This window comes from Ilyonectria robusta, assembly GCF_021365365.1.
Source record: "Ilyonectria robusta strain PMI_751 chromosome Unknown BGZ61scaffold_31, whole genome shotgun sequence".
Lineage (NCBI taxonomy): Eukaryota > Fungi > Ascomycota > Sordariomycetes > Hypocreales > Nectriaceae > Ilyonectria > Ilyonectria robusta.
This window is the reverse complement of record NW_025764465.1, coordinates 243640-264177: the sequence shown is the minus strand read 5'-3', so window position 1 is coordinate 264177 and position 20538 is coordinate 243640. Positions and strand designations below refer to the sequence as shown.

General features: G+C 50.6%; 8 protein-coding genes across 8 annotated transcripts; 5 read left to right on the top strand and 3 right to left on the bottom strand.

Annotated features, from left to right (window-relative positions):
- Positions 1-684: 684 nt before the first annotated feature.
- On the top strand, positions 685-2401 carry BGZ61DRAFT_499005 (uncharacterized protein; the record flags this gene model as incomplete). Its single annotated transcript, XM_046251349.1, has 3 exons — positions 685-887; positions 938-1372; positions 1426-2401. 3 exons carry the CDS (start codon positions 685-687, stop codon positions 2399-2401), a joined length of 1614 nt encoding a protein of 537 aa, XP_046097119.1.
- A 356-nt stretch (positions 2402-2757) lies between these two features.
- BGZ61DRAFT_367168 (uncharacterized protein) lies at positions 2758-4898 on the bottom strand (the record flags this gene model as incomplete). The annotated part of the gene is made up of 4 exons (XM_046241756.1): positions 2758-3471; positions 3537-3757; positions 3811-4505; positions 4552-4898. The coding sequence occupies 4 exons, from the start codon at positions 4896-4898 to the stop codon at positions 2758-2760; spliced, it is 1977 nt and encodes a 658-aa protein (XP_046097118.1).
- A 1389-nt stretch (positions 4899-6287) lies between these two features.
- Positions 6288-7916, top strand: BGZ61DRAFT_499003 (general substrate transporter; the record flags this gene model as incomplete). The annotated part of the gene is made up of 2 exons (XM_046251348.1): positions 6288-6309; positions 6430-7916. The coding sequence occupies 2 exons, from the start codon at positions 6288-6290 to the stop codon at positions 7914-7916; spliced, it is 1509 nt and encodes a 502-aa protein (XP_046097117.1).
- Positions 7917-8021: 105 nt separating this feature from the next.
- Positions 8022-9403, bottom strand: BGZ61DRAFT_593220 (uncharacterized protein; the record flags this gene model as incomplete). Its single annotated transcript, XM_046256781.1, has 6 exons — positions 8022-8360; positions 8424-8594; positions 8644-8732; positions 8788-8990; positions 9064-9309; positions 9368-9403. 6 exons carry the CDS (start codon positions 9401-9403, stop codon positions 8080-8082), a joined length of 1026 nt encoding a protein of 341 aa, XP_046097116.1. The 3' UTR covers positions 8022-8079.
- A 1268-nt stretch (positions 9404-10671) lies between these two features.
- Positions 10672-14887, top strand: BGZ61DRAFT_401785 (uncharacterized protein). The gene is made up of 6 exons (XM_046243069.1): positions 10672-10767; positions 10893-11088; positions 11140-11278; positions 11340-11549; positions 11603-12351; positions 12409-14887. The coding sequence occupies exons 2-6, from the start codon at positions 11052-11054 to the stop codon at positions 14742-14744; spliced, it is 3471 nt and encodes a 1156-aa protein (XP_046097115.1). The 5' UTR covers positions 10672-10767; positions 10893-11051; the 3' UTR covers positions 14745-14887.
- Positions 14888-15642: 755 nt separating this feature from the next.
- On the top strand, positions 15643-16149 carry BGZ61DRAFT_462444 (integron gene cassette protein). Its single transcript, XM_046247292.1, has one exon. It carries the CDS (start codon positions 15671-15673, stop codon positions 16106-16108), a length of 438 nt encoding a protein of 145 aa, XP_046097114.1. The 5' UTR covers positions 15643-15670; the 3' UTR covers positions 16109-16149.
- A 1027-nt stretch (positions 16150-17176) lies between these two features.
- On the top strand, positions 17177-19650 carry BGZ61DRAFT_431555 (putative sodium/phosphate symporter). The gene is made up of 3 exons (XM_046243852.1): positions 17177-17686; positions 17752-19203; positions 19254-19650. Exons 1-3 carry the CDS (start codon positions 17608-17610, stop codon positions 19538-19540), a joined length of 1818 nt encoding a protein of 605 aa, XP_046097113.1. The 5' UTR covers positions 17177-17607; the 3' UTR covers positions 19541-19650.
- A 36-nt stretch (positions 19651-19686) lies between these two features.
- Positions 19687-20399, bottom strand: BGZ61DRAFT_510028 (acyl-CoA N-acyltransferase; the record flags this gene model as incomplete). Its single annotated transcript, XM_046252040.1, has 2 exons — positions 19988-20399; positions 19687-19940 (listed from the first exon to the last, which is right to left on the bottom strand). The coding sequence occupies exons 1-2, from the start codon at positions 20382-20384 to the stop codon at positions 19687-19689; spliced, it is 651 nt and encodes a 216-aa protein (XP_046097112.1). The 5' UTR covers positions 20385-20399.
- Between the last annotated feature and the right edge of the window lie 139 nt (positions 20400-20538).

The following is a 20538-nucleotide window of genomic DNA, read 5'->3' as shown; positions in this document are numbered from 1 at the left end:
AATGAGATTGGATTATTGGCTTGATTTACAAAATATGGAACTTCTAGATGAGCTGTCTAGCATAAAAGGTCATTTCCAATTAACTACTAACATGACAAGGCAGAAAAACCCTAGTTTGCTCACCTTCCAGTCTAGGGTAGCGATAGTAACGTGTCTGCGGTGCTGGCACGACGCCGTCAGCTCAGCCACGCTCAGGTGGCATCGCCGTAAGAAAGTATTTCCGGATCCGCTTGGTAGCAAGTGAGTCAAATTAGGCAAAGGAATGCGGGACTCATGAAGTCATTGTCAACAAACCGATGCCACTCCGCCTCGATCAGAACACCAATCAACGTCGACGAACCCACCACTAGGTCTCAGTCAAAGTCAAGACATTTACAGAGGATGGCCTCGGGGGAAAACAGAACCTCCAGCTCACATACGCGGTCTGTACGAACATGCACCGAATGCAAACAGGCAAAGGTACACCCGAAGGCTACTTCGTCCACCGAGTACATCACTAACTATCATTGTATTAGCTCCGCTGCGATTCCAAAGTCAACTTTCCAAATCCTTGCTCAAGATGCCAGTCAAGACAACTATTCTGCAATGTGGACGCGACCTTCCAGAGAACGCCTGCCCGGAAGTAAGACACCCATTCGATTTACAGAGCACACGCTGACTTGTGATTCTAGACGGATAGAGGCCATGAGTCGAGAGATCCAAGAGTTGCGTAGCCAAAGAGAAGGCGAAAATGCAACCTTGAGCCCGGAGACTGGCGGTAGCACGAGCCTCGCGTCTGAACCAAGTTCAGGCTTATCAACTGAAGACAATTTCGAGTTGGACGAAACAACCGTCGTGTTGAATGGTTTGCTAGTGGAATCCCACTTGGCCATCGATGCTCTCAAAGTGTATGTTTGTGGCACAATAAAATTGTGCATCGCGTGCTCACTCTTGGTAGCTTTGCGGAACTGTTCCGGCCCCAGCTGCCGCTTCTTGAGCCCATATCCCTCCGTCACATGTATCATTCACAACCCTTTTTATTCTGGACTATCGTCGTGATAGTTTCCTCACATCTACCAGACAGTTCTCATCAAGAGTTATTCTCCCGCCTCCACCAGCCTTACCTAAAACTGCTACGAGAAGGGGCTCTTGGAGCACCGCTGCCTCTGCACAAGATCCAAGCCCTGCTCTTCCTCTGCGCATGGCCTCTTCCTATTAGACACCAGGTAGCAGACCCGAGTTGGCTATATTGCGGAATTGCAATCCAGGCTGCTCGGTATATGGGCCTAGACAGGGAGCAACCTCTGCCAACTCCTCGCAGTGTGGGTGTGTTGCCGGGGAGTAGCAGAGCAAGAATCAACACATGGCTTGGGTGTTTTTACGTGGGCACATCGTATGTTCCATTCCAAATTCGAGGTGTAGGTTCACTGTACTAACTTATTCCAGACTCAGCCTTCACTTGGGCCTTCAGCCGCCGATCGACTCTGACATCGACTTCACCGCAATCCATAATTTCTTGACCCAAAAGACGCTTCCATTCGAAATCACCACCCAGGTTAGAATTCATCTAGTCGTGGCCAAGTTCATTGGGCTCTTGTTGCAAAACAACGAAACTGTAGGCTCCTCCCTGATACGACTCATCAACAGCGAGCTCGACGTCCTCAAATCAGGCTTTCCAGAAAATGAACCCGGAATCCTCAAAATTGAATTCAGCATTCTGGTGACGAAGCTTCACTTCTATGCCCTTCTGATAATAAAATCGCCTCCGAACAGCCCGTCCCGCGAGATTATGTTGCAAACAGGACTAGCCGCGGCGTTGAGGATCATCCGCATCTCTACTATCCCACCCAGTTCTACAAGATTTGGTGATCGCAGCTTACCCAAAATACAGAGAGAAAGATCGTTACCCAAGACCTACTACCGTGGTCTTGCGTTCGCGACAATCTTTCTCATTACATTCTTCCACCTCGACGTCAATGCGTCCCGCGAAGAGCAGGAATCAGCGGCGTCTCACATCTCCCTAGCACAGGGTGTATTCAAGCTGTGTTCGATCGACCCAATGGACGAATACGCCCGGACATCAAGAATGTTTGAGATTCTTGCACGTCTTCCACCTGGGAGCTCCGACCCTACCAAGCTACGGTTTACACATCGGATGGGCGTTTCTTTACTTCTGCACGCGACAAGAATGGCTGATGAAGCTCGCGGTCGGTCGACGCAGATCCCAGAGCTTCCAGAGAACCGGACCCCGGAAGAACCCATAGTGACTTACCAGAGCCAACTGCAAGAGCAACAGTTGCAATCAGACCTGATCTACCCAATGGATCAAGCCAACTCCGACGCTGAGTTCCTGAGGGAGTTTTGGGATGACCCGATTATGAATATTCTGAACTTAGACGCTATGTATCCGCCTCAGGAGTAGAGATTGGATGTGTGATGTGATCGGTCTGGTTGTATGGTGTTAATGATGACTGTACCGAGTTGGATGCAAAGCAACGAGGACGTGGACTGGGAAACAGTCATATATGAGGTGGACTGTAGTCCTCGGATATGATGTGATGTCTGAAATCTTGTTAAACCTATCAACTTCTCGATCAAATTCCATTAATGCTTCCAGCATCCAAAATATTTGCAAATAATTTCCAGCCCAAAACCAAACTGATTGAGATTGTACCCTTGCTAAGTTTAGACGGAATTATGACCGAACAACATGTACTTGGCGATCGCCATCGAACCTATCCCACATATCGCAACTGCATAGACAATTTTCTGCCATGACTAGCTCAGAGTGAGGATGGCCGGTGAATGAACCACCGGCACCGGCAACTTGAGAGTTGCGAGGCCAACATGCTGCTGCGATCCATGGACATCATTCTCCATGAAGCCGCCTGCTGATGTTCTCTTGCCAGCGCGGAATCTTGGAATCGTGACCTTGAACGCAAGAGCAGGTTCAAAGAATCCCATCCACACAATATCATCCTCCGAAATTCCGAGTGCTCGAGCCACGTTTTCGGGGGAGAGGAGATTCGACTTGATCATAGAGGAGTAGGCCGCTTCCGAGGTGAAGATGACGTCGATGGTGATGTCGAATGGGCCGGCGTTCTTAGACCGGAGAACTTGTGCGAGATCTGAAAGTGTCTTTGGTGAAGAGACAGAGCCAACTTTGACTACACTCTCATCAACATATGTGGCCCCTCGAGCGATGGGCTTTTGGAGTGTATCCTGGAGGCGGGCAATTCTAGCTCCAAATTCTTTAGAATAAGCACGAGGCTGTCCTCTTCCGATGATGGAAACACTGGCATGGAGCAACTGTCCGTTTTTCTCGGTTCCAGGACTTTTTTGTCCGAGTTTGAGTCGTTCCTCACCAGGCTCAAGATCCATAAGATGGTACACAGAGAATTTGGCGCAAGGCCCTAATTCAATCTCCATCTTGCCACCGATGCCGAATCCGAAGTTCCCTGCCGTTGCTTTCATCCCCGGATAGGGCCCATGCTAAGAAAGACAGGATATATCAGCCAACGACTCATGAGAACACTGATATTTTAGGAGAGCCTCACAATCATGGCAACTCTAGCTTTGGCAGCTAGGCTTGTTGCCAGGCTTTGAGACTCGGCGAGAACCTCACAAATGATGAACATCTCTCCAGGTCCTGCAGGCGTGCTCTGACCTTTTCCATACTGGTGGAAATCAATCTCCCATTCCCCGGAATTTGGATGCTGCTCTTTCACATAGGCTTTTATTCGTGGAAGTAAGTCGTGCATCTGGCTGATCAAGATGTCTGTATTGACATGTCAGTGAGTGAACTTGACGATGCGCAAACGGTAGTCTCACGATCTTTGACGCCCCCCATGAACATGGAACGATATCCTATCACACGAGCAGCTTCGAGTTTGAATTGATAGGGCAGCCCTTCAGATTTAGAAGACCGATACCGAGATCCACTAACTCTGACTGTTCGCCCATCTTTCAACTGCTCGTAGTTGGTATTCTCTAGGTGCAGGGCACCACCAGGTCCGCGTAGGATGTCGGGTCTCGCATTCTCATACAGCGCATGAGCAGCCACAGAGAAAGGCGTACAACGAGAACTCGGCGACATGGGCCTGATATCAAATACTCCACTGAAGTAGACCGTGGCAACCGCTCCGGGAGACTTGGGGGTTGAGCATTGCCCGCCGCATTCCATGATCTTTCCCATGTGTAAGAACCCTCCGTACCGTTCTTGAATATCTGATGAGCTAATGTTCTCATACTGGCGCTTCAGTTGGAATGTAGCATAGGCTGCATAGGGGGCAGGGTCATATGCTCGACCGCCAATGATGATATTAAAGTCGGGATGGGCGTCCATAGCATCGATAAACGGTTCGGGGCCTACTTGAGCAACGACTTGAGGGGAAGCCTCCACATCAGCTTCCGTCAAGGGAGGGACAGAAGGCCCACAGCCGCTGACTCTGCCAGAATGAAGCCTTTTCAGAATGGTCGCTTTCTTAATGTTGGAGAATATGGATATTGCTTTGATAAAATAGTCCCTGCCGCACCGTTAGTTGAAAATCAGTTGTATGTTTCCTGTCTTACTTGTTCTCCTCCTCGGCTGCAATCTCTTCGATAATCTCACCCATGAGCTTCACATGTTCATCCGTGCCATCTCCACCCGCCGAGCTGAATATTAAAGGGACTCGAAAGGTATGAATAAGTTTCATCATCTTTGCCAGATCCTTAGCGTATGCTGCCCTGGGACAAGTTGTGGTTCCAAGCGCCAGCTTTTCGGGGCCGCTGTCGGTCGAGCCCGAGTCTAAGATGATGGCGGTTGGGATGCCTGTGGGCACAAGTCTTGCTAGCTCATGTGCAGTCAGGACTTCGTCGAACCCGTAGCCAAGCATGCCGACAGGAGACACGATGTGGCAGATTGACTCTGAAGTCATAATCTGTTGGTTTGCCGCAGTATTGGACATGATAGTGCAAAGTGATCCGCGCTTGATGGCTTAAAGAGTCTTAGTGAATCAAGTATGGTGAAATGTGAGAAAAAGAGGATATTGAATGTGACTGGGTGATTGTTCTCTGTTAACTTGTGCGCTCTGAGTTTATAACGTCTCTACACGTTGGAGATGGACATTGGCACACCTCAAACCCGTCGGGGATCGCTGAAAACACTGACCGAATGCCGCAATGTAGTATTCACTAGTTATTGTGGGAGGATGAGGAGGAGGGCATCATGTTGCGAAATGACGCCCCATTTACAGTTTAAAGGCCGAATTTCGCCGTTCCAGCCGAAACGCGGCCTTGGCTGTTTGGACCGGACTTTTGCGGAGACTCCGAGCCAAAGAGGTAGAAGAAAGCAAACGCCAACCACCCCAGATCTTAACAAATCTTTTAGGATGCCGTTTTTGCTCGGAGGAGACTTTTACTACATTCATCATCGGACGATGGAGAATTCAAGATTAAGGTCGGGTCCTGTTTAGCGAACCGCTCCCGTCATCAAGGATCATCTATTTGCTCGCAGAAGCACAGACATGTTTGTCATGAAGGAATACGAAAAGTCTTACTCCAGATATTGGTAAACTGCCGTATGGTTTACATCCTCTGCGTAAGTATTCGAGGCTTGGACACAAGCATACCAGGCAAAATGGGGTGAGAGGCGAATTTCGCTCCATAAGCCGAACTTCGCTTCACATGTTCATTGGTTTATTGACGAAATACTGGTGGAGCTTTGCGTAGGCATTGAGGCTTGGGCATCCCGTCAGCCGGCCAGACGCCAAGAGCGAGTTTCGCTTCCTGAGCCGAAATACGCTTTACATCATCATTGGCCAGTTTGGCCACTGGCGGGAGTTCGATGCTGAGTATTCTCCTTCCGTTCTGAGAGATTTGGGGCTTAGGCTGCATATGCTTAATTCTCCATTGCTGACTGTTTCAAAATAATGGCACCTTGATGCAGATCTGTAACCGTATTTCGTGAACCAGCCACAGTACGGACGTATGAGTGACAGGGGCGACTAACGCACCTCAAGCCGGACATCGCCTTCCACGATGATTGGTTCCCCTTCCAACAGGATCTATTTACGGCAAAAATTGTTTGTTCTTCCATCTCCATCTCTATAGACGCACAAGTCATTTATACCGTAAGGCCAGGCAGAAGCTCCATTAAAACGTTTGCATTGATGTTGAGGACTATATACAAGCGTCACTGTCCGCACTCCATTGGTCTTGACCTACCAGATCCAAGCCTCAACAGTCACAAGTTATAGAAATTTCGCTATTTCTGTTTCAACAGACCTCATCCGACTACCGATCAATATACTCAGACCAATTCAAGCATGGGCCTCTTCAAAAAGCACAGTACAACGACCAACGTCGACTACATTGAATTGGAAACGATCAATACTTCCTATTCCGCAATGGCAGGGATAGTAGATTCCGACCCTCTACGCCGCGAGACTACCAACGAACCGATATTAGGCGACGAGGGAGAGAAAATTCCCCTGGGCAAAGCTATCCGACAATACCCCAAGATTGTAGGATATTGCCTCGCTCTCACCATCGTTGTTGTGGGATGGGGTTACGACCTGGTCGTCGTCGGCTCTATCACCGCCGTCGACTCCTTCCAAGAGGATTATGGCGAGCGGTACAAAGGCGACTTGATTATTCCGAGCCCGTGGCTATCTCTGTGGCTTGCCGCCACGCCGCTGGGAATGGCGATAGGATCTCTTTTCGCCGGGTGGTTTCAAGATCGCGTCGGCCGCAAGATGAGCCTCCTGCTTGGAAGCATCATCTCAGCAATCGGTGCCGTTGTCATCTTCGTCTCGTACTTACCGCCCAACATGGAAACAAAACGAGTCTTGTTTTTTGTTGGCAAGGTGGTTCAAGGATTTTCAGTCGGCATCCTCAAAGTCACAGCCATGACATACATATCAGAGACGGCACCAGTCGCCCTGCGTGGATCTACCATGGCGCTAATCCCGACCGGAAATCTGACGGGGCAGCTCATTGGATCTATTGTCATTTACTTAGTAAATGACATAAAAGGAAGCTCCGGCTACTTGGGCGCCTTTGGATCTCAATTCATCTTTGCCGTGGCCCCATTTGCCTTGTCCATCTTCATGCCCGAGAGCCCAGCGTATCTGGAAGAACAAGGCAAGACGGACAAGGCTATCAAGGCGGCTCAGAGACTTTACGCACCTAAGGCTGATCCTTTTCGGGCGTTGGAGAAGATTCGAGAGAGCATCGCAGAGGAAAAGGCTCTGGTCGCAGAAGCCAGTTTTATTGCCTGCTTCAAGGGCACGCATCGGAGGAGAACATGGATTGTCATCATGGCGAACCTCTTTCCAGCGATGTTTGGTTTGGACCTTCTTGGAAAGTCCAGTTACTTTTTGCAAACAATCGGCATGGAGTCAAGCACCAGTCTCATGATTCTCATCGGTGGTATCGTGGCCGGTATGATTGCTAACGGGATTGGTATTTGGATCATGTCGCGGGCTGGTCGAAGGGTAACAACCATTACCTCTTTAATAGCTGCAACTGTCCTTTGGGGAGCAATGGGCGTCTCTGGATTCTGGAAGGGGTCGGACGTCGCCTACTTTACGGCTGGCTGCCTGATCGCCATCATCGTGATCTGCGGAATGGGATGCTGGCCCGCCGGCTATGCCATCATGGGCGAGACAAGCTCGTTAAGGCTGCGAGCAAAGACGCAAGCAATTGGAGGCGTGGCCCAGCAAGCCTCCTCTGTGCTCATGAGCTTCGTTCTTCCATACGTCTTTAACCCGGATGCTGGAAACCTTGGGGCCAAGACCGGTTTTGTATACCTTGGCTTGTGTTCAATGGCAGTTGGAATTTGCTGGGTTTTCCTTCCGGAGATGAAAGGGAGGACTCTCATGGAGATTGATCAGATGTTCCATCTTAGGTTGCCTGCGCGACAGTTTAAGAAATGGCGGAATGAGGCGGTTTGAGATTAGTGGGTGTGCGGATCTCCCCATATTAGAGTATTAGAAAAGAACTTGAAAGTTTGAGATAAATAATTTACATGCGTCTAAAATATTTATCAAAATATCTCTATTAATTAATTACTTGCATGATGCCTGTCTTAGCCTGTCTCTAAACTGTATACACATTTCATACAACATCTTCGATTGGCCTCACCTGCATTAGATCCACCTTACTGTTGTTGTCTGTCCTGTCCTCATCCCAAATATTTTGATCAGGACGGTTGCTCGATACGCTGGTCATGGCCATAGAGTCAGCCGTCCAGCGGTTATCTGTTGTGAGTAAGGCCAACGGTTTCTCTGGGGTAATTGGTTTCCCCTTGGAACTATCATTAGAATTGAAGTATGGCCTAAGTGATGGCATACACGCAATAACTAATCCAAGGTTGCATTCCAGAGTATTCCATAGAACTACATTGTTCGTCAGCTCATTGTAACATTGGAGTTTAAAGTCTAACGACCGAGGTCACATACCTGGCGTGCTCAATGGAACGCTAGTTCCTTGGTGAGCGTTTAGGATCGAGACAAATCGCAGAATTCCGAATACGATGGTAACGACACCGAGAAAGAAAGTGCCGTACACCCCAATCTTGAGGGATCTCCGAATATTCAGCCCAGGTAAAATGAGCCAGGGTAAAAGAAACACTATGGTGGATGTTAACTAATTTACATGTGAAAAATAGCATTCACGTACCTGAAATTTCCCCAGTCGTATTGAGGGACCAAGTGACCATGAAAATGATGACACCCTTGGATGAGCATGATGTACTAGGAATTCCATCCCTATCCGGTCATGTGAGCCTTTAACCTGAAGTAAACTGGGTTTATTAGCACTTACCAAAATGTTTGGATCGGATGGCAGATGCAATACACAACGAGGTTACTTGCCACAAAGGCAAGAAAGTTGTAGACAATCGTAGCCCACAAGAGTATCCTTCGCTTCCGCATAAAGTGCGGAAATATTTGCAAGTACAACAAAAGCAGAGCTCCCTTGCAAAGGTAATAGGTCAAATGAACAGGGATGAGTCCTAGCCAAAACACCTTGACAAGATCGCATCAGCTATTTGCCACAAAAATTGCCCATCAGGATGAATTGCTTGCAATATGCACTTACCTTCAAAATCTTGGAAATGTTGTCAGGGTTACCAGTGAACCCCTTCAGATCCGTTCCCACGCTGGGATCAAGCGCACCAAGCCTCATCAAAACGATAGAGATACTATTGCATGCACACCCACAGAACCAAGCCGCAACCATGAAGATATCACTGAGCAGTAGGCGTCGACTCTGGATCTTGATGCGTAGATACAGACGAGCGATGATGACGCCTGCAGCGATCCCTGTCAGAGTCCATCCACCAATCTATAACCAGCCGCCTCAAATTAGCTGGGAAAGAAATAGGTACTGGACATGATCGTACCAATATTGGCAGCGGCCCGGTGCCATGGAAGCTCATGCTGCTCAAGAGCTTCTTATCTGGGCGATTCGATGATGCGACGCTGCCGTCGAAGATTGCCGGAGATGGCTCGTCTCCGGGGTCGGATAAAGTCACCGCAAAATCGACGAAATGAAATTACGGAATCAAAATTCAAGGTAGAGGGGATGCGTGGCTAAATAGGCAGCTTGCAATACGTTCGAGGCCCAATGTGGCTTTTGTGGATTTAAATCAGACCAACTCCGTCTGAAACATTCCAGCCCCAACCAATGAGGCAACCAAGAGATCGACTCTAAAGTTTAGGTCGGCCCAAGATTTTGGATGCTAGATTCAGTCGAGACCACTGTGGTATCTCTTCATCAGCCCAGTGCTTTTGGCATCAGGAACACATGCTCCGTTCGGTGGGCATTGGCTCTGGAACCATACCTGAATCTCCTCCGACTCGGTCTCGTCAAGACCAGAGTCGCATATCTCATTGGGCTGGTTCATTTCCTGCGGTGCTCCGACAATCACAAGTGTGTTGGCTCTGGAGGTAGCATTTGGTAGTGCATCTGGATGTCAACAGAGATGGCAGCCAACAAACCTGCCCAAGGACCACGAAAATGAACCCGGCAAATGAGCTTATGTGCATTCTTTTAGATTCAAATCGCAGTCGAGACAGAGTAATATGAAAATTGAAAGTGCGTTCGCTTATCTGTGTGGCAATGCTTGTGCTTGGAGGCGCTCGTTTTGGCCGAAAGGCGAATGGTGTGCATTTTTAACACTCGCCCAGCCAGCCTCCATCGGTCATCGAAGGCAACTAAGCTCATTAGCCTCACTGGCGAACGTCATTGAACCCAAAGGGCCTTTGCTGGGGTTACACAGAGGTGGAGTAGCTTGGTGACACAAAATGGAGCAGTCAATTCATCTAGAGACTCAAGCTTGCTTGCTGAATGCTCAGACCTTACATGGACATGGAATCCGCACTAATTCTTATTCGACTGTGGGCGTTACTTGGCCCACTTGTTGGTTCAGCAGCGTCACGGTGTGATTCGCAGGGGGGAGATGCAGGATGGCTTGCCGCTTGTCTCGGTCCCCCTCACTTCAGCCGTTCTCAACGTGTCACTGCACATCCCCTTTCAACAAACGAAGGTTCTTGTAGTTTACATATTAATTCAAAGAGCTGACTACAGTAGCGAGACCTTCCTTCGATCAGCATAGTACAATGTTGACCAAATACTCAATCCATGCAGCCCGCCACCCGGGGCTGAGAAGACGAGGCTGTGAGAGAATAAGTAGCGCCCAATCCAGCGCCCATAAGCACAGCCACCGAACTAAGACGTCTTACTGGACGCCTGAAATCACAACTTTGAGGCTTGCAGATGGTCGGCTCTTGTGACTACGCGGTGTGTGCCTGGCCCCCAACTGTTGAGCGCTCAAGCCGTACCGACAAATCTTGGCCTATTGTCTTATGCATGGCTTGGCTGGCGGTAGGCTGTGCGATGTAAGGGTTGTGCTGACGCTTGCTCAGGCTGAGCTGGTATCAAGGCGGCCTGCGCCATTTTTCCCCGTCAACAATTCAGGCCTCTCTCTCAGAAAAATCGAATCAACCCTTTGATACGGAGCGCGTAGCAGTGGCCCACAAGAGCGACAACGTCCTTCATACTGCAATTGCACAATACATGCTAGCATGGCGGACGACAGACCGCTCTGTTTGCTCGCCCTTGGTCAGTACACATCGCTAGCTAGACGCGACCGTGTCACTCATAATAATATAGACGGCGGGGGGATCCGCGGGCTCTCGGAACTCTTGGTCCTTGAGGAGATTATGAATCGGATCAAATATGATCTCGATGAAGACGATGATCTTCTGCCGGCGGACTTTTTTGATCTTATCGGCGGCACATCTACAGGAGGGTACGATCGCCATCACGATCGCTCATCTACCTAGGAGGAAGCTAACCTAGGGCCTCCACAGTTTGATTGCGCTATTGCTAGGACGTTTGCGTCGATCGGTACCGCAGGCTAGGAAAGAATACGTCCGTCTTGCGGAGGAGGTGTTCTCCCTTCCGAGATACCTAAAGAAAGATACCTTTGATGGCCAGAAGCTTGAAGAAGTGGTCAAGCGACTTCTGGGGGACGGTCGGGCCGAGGAGAAAATGCTAGAGAAAGACGGCACCTGCAAAGTGTATGTTCTCGTAGCGGAATGCTTGAGCGACCAACTAACATCTCCAACCCTAGATTCGTCTGCGCCGTGCCGCAACATGATGTCAGAGCCCGAGCAGGACCCAGACTGTTCAGGACATATAGAGTGCGCGAGAATGCCTCGTTCAACTGCAAGATCTGGGAAGCCTGTCGCGCGACTTCCGCGGCACCTTCGTATTTCGAACCTATCAACATCGGCGACGAGGGCGAACAAGAGACATTCGTGGACGGCGGCCTCGGATATAATAATCCTGTTGAGCAGCTGCTCGAGGAGGCGAGACGTGTCTTTCCCGGACGGAAGGTCGCCTGCGTCGTTAGCATCGGAACCGGCGTCGCCAATGTCATCACATTTCCCGAGTCGCCAAAGTCGAGCCCGCTCAAGCTGATCAAAGCACTCAAGAAAATGGTAACTGAGTCAGACACAACAGCAGAGAAGATCCACGGACGGTTTCGAGACGTTCAGGACACGTATTTCCGCTTCAGCGTTGATCGTGGCCTCCAAGGCATTGGACTCGAAGAGTGGAAGGAATTGTCCAAGGTCCGTACGTTTACAACCGAATACATCAACCAGCAAGTAGTTTCAGAGCAACTCAACAAGGTGGTTAAGGCTTTGCTGGCGTCTAAGATTGACAACACAGAAGCCTCAACCGCACTGATTCGACTTCCTCAGCCTACTTCGGGCAACATCGGAAGTTCCCAGGAGCCTCGGACGCTACAATGGCGAATGGCTAAGGGGACTTCTCTCCCTAGCTTTCTCAGCACTACGGAACAGCTCGCATCTCATAGTATGTAGTGTCCAATGAATTTGACTTGAGTTTACTACTCTCGCTAACTCCCACAAGTCGTGGTGTCTGTACGCAAAAACCACTGGGTTGTTCCACTTAGTCACAACGACTACTTTGTCGGACGCGGCAAAGAAATTTCACAACTGCTTGCCAAAATATCCCCAGGGCGTAATACAAGCAACTGTCAGAAAGCTGTGCTCGAGGGCTTGGGGGGCATCGGCAAGACGCAGATGGCTCTAGAGGCCGCGTTCCAGTTCAGGCAAAAGTACCAGGACTGCTCTGTCTTTTGGGTACCAACTATGGATCTTGCCACCTTTGAGAATGCCTATCGCAACATCGGCCGAAAACTCCTGGTTTCCGGGATCGACAACGACGAAGCAGATGTCAAGACACTTGTCAAGGCCGCACTGAACCACGAAGACGTAGGCAGCTGGCTCTTGGTTGTCGACAACGCCGATGATTCAGATCTTCTCTTTGGCCATACAAATCTAGCTGACTATCTTCCATCTGGCCCTCATGGCTCTATTCTATTCACGACTCGGAATCATGATGTTGTAATGAAGCTTGGTGTCTCACATATGGATGTCATTGCCGTCGGAGAAATGAACCAAGACGAATCTCTGGCACTTTTGAAGACTCACCTCAAAGAAGATCAGCTGGGCGACACCGAGAGCACAACAAAGCTGCTTGAATTTCTTACGCATCTGCCACTCGCGATAAGGCAGGCATCTGCATACATGGCGAGAAATCGGATATCAACTACGGAGTATTTAAGCCTTTGTCAGGCCAGTGACGAGGATACGATCGATCTGCTTAGCAGGTGTTTTGAGGATCTACGTCCCCATGAGGACAGACAAAACCCAGTTGCCACCACTTGGTTGATTTCGTTCCAGCACATTGTACGCCACCACCCTCTGGCGGGAGATTACCTGAGATTCATGTGCTTCCTGGTCGAGAAGGACATTCCACTGTCTTTATTACCGCTATCAGCACGTAGAACAGAGACAGTGGAAGCGATCGGCACTCTGAAGGCATACGCATTTGTCACTCAGCGGGAGGGGCAGGATGCCTACGATATTCACCGGTTGGTTCGACTGTCGATGTTGAATTGGCTGAAGCAAAAAGGAGAGCATACAGAATGGGCTACGAAGGTGATGCGCCGGCTTGAGAATGTCTTTCCCTACCCCAAGCATGACAACAAAGACGAATGGATGCGATATCTTCCCCATGCATTGAGAGTTTTAGAGTCGGGAAGTGTTTCACCAAATGATGACGGAAAGAGAAGACTTCGTCACAATGTGGCCTGCAGCAATTATTTGCTCGGAAACTACAAAACGGCTGAGCAGCTATTCCGACTGACATTCATGCTACTACTGGGTGAACCATTAGAGGTAAATAATTTCACACTCAGCACCATGGCGAGTCTTGCACATGTGCTTTGCAGACAAGGCGATTATGGAGGGGCCGAGCAGCTATACCAGCAGGCATTAGCACTACAGGCGACGGTGTTTGGCAAGGATGATCCTGTGACGCTGAATATCATGGAAGGCATTGCAGATGTACTTGACCATCGAGGCAGCTATCAGGAGGCTGGGAAGTTGTACCAGGAGATATTGGTACTACGGACGAAGGCATTGGGTACAGAACATCCAGAAACACTCATTGCAATGCACAATATTGCAAATACACGTCTCAACCAAGGTAGCTATGGGGAATCAGAGCGGTTATATCGACAGACACTGGCACTAAGCATGAAAGTGTTGGGTATAGAGCATCATCGCACAATCGATACAATGATAGGCCTCGCATCTGTACTTCAAAAACAAGGCAGCTACGAGGAGGCGGAGCAGTTATCTCAGCAGACACTGGTACTACAGACGAAGGCATTGGGCGCAGACCATCCAGAGACACTCAATGCAATGCAGAATCTTGCAAATTCACGTTTCACACAAGGCAGCTATGGGGAAGCAGAGCGGTTATATCGACAGACACTCGCACTACGAACAAAAGTATTGGGCGCGGAACATCCCCATACACTCGATACAATGCGAGGCATTTCGAATATACTTCTCCTTCAAGGCAGTTATGATGAAGCTCAGCAGGGATACCGGCAGATACTAGCGCTGCAAGTGAAGGCTTTGGATGCAGAAAATCCTAATGCACTCATCACAATGAGTTGCCTGGCAGAAGCATTGTACAAGCAAGAGAGCTTCACAAAGGCCGAGGAGTTGTACCAACAGACACTGGCACTGCAAACAAAGATATTAGGCGCAGAGCATCCTGACACGCTCCACACAGTTCATCGACTTGGACTAGTGCGTCGAGACCAAGGGAATCATAAGAAGAACGACCCACGAGGAAAGGGTAGAGTCGACGACCTGCCCGCCCGATGACGTTTTCATCTCGCAGCGAGAACATCCAGAAAATACACGGCCCTCGGATTCATCAAAATGAACATCAGTGACGGAAAAACTTGGGAATGATGAATGTATATGAGACCCGAAGCGAAGGTGTGCGGCAAATCGTTGGTTTATTATGTAGCAGTCGTGATAACTTAGCCATAAGTGTGTTTTCGCTGCGAAGTATTTTATGTTTCAGAAGGAGATTGCTTGGCTTATTGTGAAGAACAAGTGACCATTCTTTGCCAGAAACTGGCGCCCGATAGCGCGTTGCAGTTGTTTCATGGCTTCACATTGTCAGTCAATTTGCCAGTGACAAAGTAGCACGCTTCCTCCACCCTCGGTAGCCCCCAACGCGGCAAATAGCCCTTGCTAACGAGTTTCAAAAAAAACAAGCCAATTACCAATTGTCAAGACATTGCGACTGCAAGTCATGATGAGCCACAGCTTCCTTGTGTGCTTGCTCGCATCCAAGGCAAGGTCTACGGATCCATAGTCTCCATCCGAGCACAGGGGTTACAGGAAAGCGACACCAAATTAAACACGAGGTTAGCGGTTGCCATGCTACAGCATTGGATTCAAGAGCCGCTTAAAGAATTCCTGCCCGGGGCATATCTTAGATCCTGTCCAAAAGAGTTGCGTCGACGGCTCTCAAACATTTCCATCCTGTGACCGACAATCGGTTTAGAAGGTGGAGATGTGAAAGCTCAAAGAAGAATTGAACTAAGTTTTAAGAGTTTTCTCAGCCATCTATTTTCTAGTTCCTCTCCCGCGGTCCAGTTTTTATGTCTTTAGCGCGCCCTGTTGATGACATGGCTTAGTCACTAAGCCAGCGCTGGAATATTTATCAGCGGAGTTTATCGGGAGCGTCCTGAATCAATTCTATATCAAAGATCAATTGTTAGCTTGTACCGTTCAAAATGGCAAACCCTACTAGCGACGGAGGCGAAACGTCTCTTTCCACACTCCTCTCCACCCTTACAACTACCCTACACCCGGTGACATTTGTTTTCGTCACTCAGTCCGAATCCGCGCCGTTACCACCACTGTCTGACATTCAGCTGATGTTTCGGGAATCCGAAGGCATTACTATCATCACTACGCTGGAGAATGCTGTTAAGCAAGGGATGGAATATTCTTTTCCGTCGAGAATGATCACGCTCAACGTGCATTCGAGCTTGGAGGCTGTTGGCTTCATGGCTGTTATCGCGACAAAGTTGGCTGAGAAAGGCATGGGCGTGAATCCTGTCAGCGGGTTCTATCATGACCATCTATTTGTTCCGATTGGGAGAGAGGAGGAGGCGTTGGAGACTTTGGCGGCTCTAGCCGAGGAGAAAAGTCCCGAAGCACAGAAATAGATACATTGAATGGACATTATGAGGATACTCTATGATAAATTTGATATGGAATTATTGGAATCATTGTAATGCGATGTGGACTTTATCGCATTTACAGCAGCTTGAGCAGTGCATTGTATTGAGTCGGCTTCTGTGTACCCGTAGATCTCAAGGCGATACTCATCATGGTGGAGATACCCACCTTTTGCTGCCCTCTAATCAACAGATACGCAGCATGGTTCGGGAGTAGGCGGGGAACCTGGTGAAGCAGTGGTACGTACTACACCTCGGTTGGATTCGCGTCAAGAGGGGCGTATGTTGCAGGGGTCCCGAAATCTGGATGGTCGAGACCGGGCGATACTGAGATTAGCAGGTCGCAACAAGATCATCGCATGGTGCGCCCGAGAGCTCTGGCACAAGGGCTCCTCGGTGTACCATTGGGTATCGGGGCACGTGGGGAAGTGCACCAACGACGGCAGCGATTGGGATATTGGACGAATGGAGAGATGATGGGATGATGATGACGGAGGTTGGGAGATGGATGCCAAGTGAGGGTGTTGCCAAGCAGTGGCGATTGAGCAAGGTGGAACCCGAGTGAAGAATTCGATAAAAAATACAGCAAGTAAGAAACCACGCCGTCGCCACAAGGCAGTCTATGAAGAGATTTCCAAGCGCGAGCTCCATCATAGCTGAGGCGGCAAAACCGAGCGTAGATAGTGTCATATAGCCAGAGCGGCAGAAGCCAGCCTCCCGCCCAGCTACTAGACGAAAGAGGAATTTGCGTGCGTGCTCACAACACATGCCAAGGACAGCCAAGCTGATTCGCAGATTCCGCACGACGCTGGGCGCGCCGATTAAGCTTACAGAACAAAGTCCCGGCGTCTTGGCTGGCCTGGGTCTAGCTCGACAGGTCTTGGCCGCACTGGGCGACCGAGCGGTGGATCTCGGTCGTCTGAAGCGGTTTAGGGGAATACGAGTACTCAGGATGTATTGGCTGGAGGGTTGCAGGTCGGTCGGGGTTGTTCCCTGGCGTGCTGCGAGCCAATCCGCCCCCGGAACACGACGAACGTGTTGCTGCAACTGTCGCGTGCCCTCTGCTCGTCCTCTCCGAAGGGAATGGCCCCTGTACATGCGAGCTACCTCCCCGTGTTCCACTATGCGAGTAGAGATGCTCCCCGTGTTCCACTATCTGCCTGAAGACTCCCCCACGTGGGCGAGCAGCGCATCTCGATAGGGCCAGCAACTCTATCAACCGGGCCCCCGACCCGCTTCCTTCACACAGCCTCTCAATGCCCGGCGTCGAGACAGACCCCGTTCGTGTCACCGAGATGCGGCGTCGGTGGCCCCAAGAGGAAGTCGTGCGTTAGACTTTGAAGCATGAAAAAGAGGTTGTAACCTTGCCCGCAAGCTTGCAGGTAAGCTTAAATACCTGAGTCGGGAGCCATTCTTGGGTTTTGGCTTGTTCTCACCACCACCACCACCACGGCCTTGTCTCTTCTCTCAACTGAACTGCAGTCAAGATGGTGCTCACCGAATACACCTACGTCTTTGCCCTCGGCACCTGCTTCGCCCTGCTCGAGGCCTTCAACAATGGCGCCAGTACGACTCCACAGCCCGATTCCCCAGCATCTGCTCTGCTCTAGCTAACACCTGGCTCTCTCTAGACGATGTCGCCAACGCCTGGGCTACCTCGGTGTCCTCGCGGTCCATCTCGTACCGCATGGCCATGGTCTTCTGCCTGATCTTCGAACTCCTCGGCGCCCTCACCGTCGGCGCGCGCACCGCCTCGACCATCAAGAACGGCATCATCCCCATGGAGTCCTTCAAGGACAACGCCGGCGTGCAGCTGCTCGCCTTTGCCTGCTCGTCGGCCGGCGCCTCCATCTGGGTCATGTGGTGCACGCGCAACTCGGCCCACGTCTCGTCGACATACTCGCTCATCTCGTCCATTGCCGGTGTCGGTGTTGCCACGGCTGGTGTTGGCGGTGTTCAATGGGGCTGGAACGGCGGCTCTGGACTCGGTGCCATCTTCGCCGGTCTGGCCATGGCCCCTGCTATTGCTGCTGGCTTCGGCGCCGTCATCTTCATGCTGATCAAGGTCGTCGTCCACATGCGCAAGAACCCCGTTCCCTGGGCTGTGTGGACCTCTCCCTTCTTCTTCCTGATTGCCGGCACCGTCTGCACGCTCTCCATCGTGTACAAGGGCTCCCCCAAGCTTGGTCTCGCCGAGAAGCCCGCCTGGTACATCGTTGCCGTGACGCTCGGCGTTGGCTTCGGTCTCTTCTTCCTGTCCGCCATCTTCTTCGTCCCCTACGTCCACGCCAAGGTCATCAAGAAGGACTACACCCTCAAGTGGTGGGATGTCGTCCGCGGCCCTCTTCTGTTCCAGCGTGAGGCTCCCTCCGACGCCGAGGAGGCCCACGTTCCCAACTACGCCGTTGTGCAGAAGGACTCCGACGACGATGAATCCGCCACCGAGGAGAAGGCCGTCCGTGTCGATGGCAAGTCCCCCAGCCTCGAGGATGGTGTCGAGCCCGTCAACTCTCCCTCCGACAACGAAAAGGGCCTCCCCCCTCCCACCACCCAGGTCGAATACCAGAAGCTCGTCAAGGAGGCCGAGGAGCGTCACCACGCCAAGCTCCGCAAGAAGAGCGGTCTTCTCGGCTGGGCCATGCGCTTCCTCCACGAGCACCCCATGGGCGCCGGTTCCATCCACGAGACTCACAACCTGATCACCTTCTTCCAGCGCATCCCCCCCATGATTGTCGTCGCCGCTCTCTATGGTGCCAACTACGACATCCACACTGCCCAGGTCGGTATTTCCGGAACTCCCGAGGGTCGCCGCATGGAGCGCGTGTACAGCTACGCCAAGAAGTACCCCAACGAGGTCGAGCATCTCTACTCCTTCGTCCAAGTTATCACTGCCTGCACTGCCTCTTTCGCTCACGGTGCCAACGATGTCGGTAACGCTGTTGGTGTCTGGGCTGGTATGTACGGTGCCTGGTCCACTGGCGAGCCCGCTGCTTCCAAGGCCGATGTTGCTACCTGGCAGATTGCCGTTGTCGCTCTGACCATTTGCTTCGGTTTCATCACCTACGGTTACAACATCATGAAGGGTAAGAATTTCGGTATCCTCTTCTTGACAATAAATACTAACCCTCTCTAGTTATGGGCAACAAGTTGACCTACCACTCTCCCAGCCGTGGCTCTTCCATGGAGATGGGCGCTGCCATCACTATCCTCATCTTCTCCCAGTACAAGCTGCCCGTTTCCACCTCCATGTGCATCACCGGAGCTACTGTCGGAGTCGGTCTGTGCAACGGCAGTCTCAAGGCTGTCAACTGGAAGCGAGTTGGCCTTCTCGTCTTCTCCTGGATCATGACTATCCCCATCGCTGGTCTGATTGGTGGTCTCCTCATGGGTCTTGCCCTGAACACTCCTCACTTCAACTAGTGGTTTACTCCCCATTGGCCTCACTTGATATCCCCGGATGCCTAAAAGCAATTCCGTACTACACAATACTCGACTAGTTTAATCATTGCTCATATAGAATACTCATTTAGAAACATATCTTTCTCATCGTCGTCTCAAAGTGCAGCCTAGTGTGACCAAATCATCCCAGCCAATCTAAATATGCCAAACCCACTATAGGGAGAAGCCCACTTTCTAAGATCAAAATCAACATGTTTGGTGTCCTTGAAACCGAGCTTGGCAAAGAAGTCATATGCAGCCGGCTCAGTAGCGACGACGAGGGGGACTCCAGCAGCTTTGGCCCTATTGAAGCCCTCCTGTATGAGCTGCGCCCCGATCTTTTGTCTCCGGTATGAAGGTTTGACGTAGATGTAGGTCACTTCTACTCGTCATTAGCAGCGTGCATCAATGAAACAGAAGCCACCTTACCATAGCGATCCGTTGTCTGTGTCACCTCGGCGACCTCAGCGACGCCCTGGATTACGGCGTTCAAGACGTCTTGGTTAAATACATCCGTCGCGCTCTGTTGCTGGCTCCATTTGTCTTCATCGGCATGCTGCTCTGTGCTTGTCGGACGGATGCGAGTCAACGCGAGATAGCCAACGATTTCTCCTGACGCGTCAACGACTTTCAAGCTTTCTGTTTCTGGGTTTTTGAATCCGCCTTCAACGGCTAGGGTATATTGGTGTCTCTGAGCGACTTCGTTGGGCCAGTCTTTGTAGAGAAGGCGGTTGATGGTCAGGTTTAGCTTTGACTGATAGACAAACTCGGCCAGAGTGGCTAGGTCTGCGCTTTCGACCGGCTGGATATGATAAGGGGAAGCCATTGTATTGTTTGCAAGATTAAAGCGTTTGTGTAAGAGTAGTTGGTTGATTTGCTGAGGCGTTTAAAGATAATTTATCTGCTCTAGAGACTAGGCACCTGAATTCTCTTGCAGGTTTTGATGACAAATATTCGCAAGGCACCAGTGTTTCTTTATG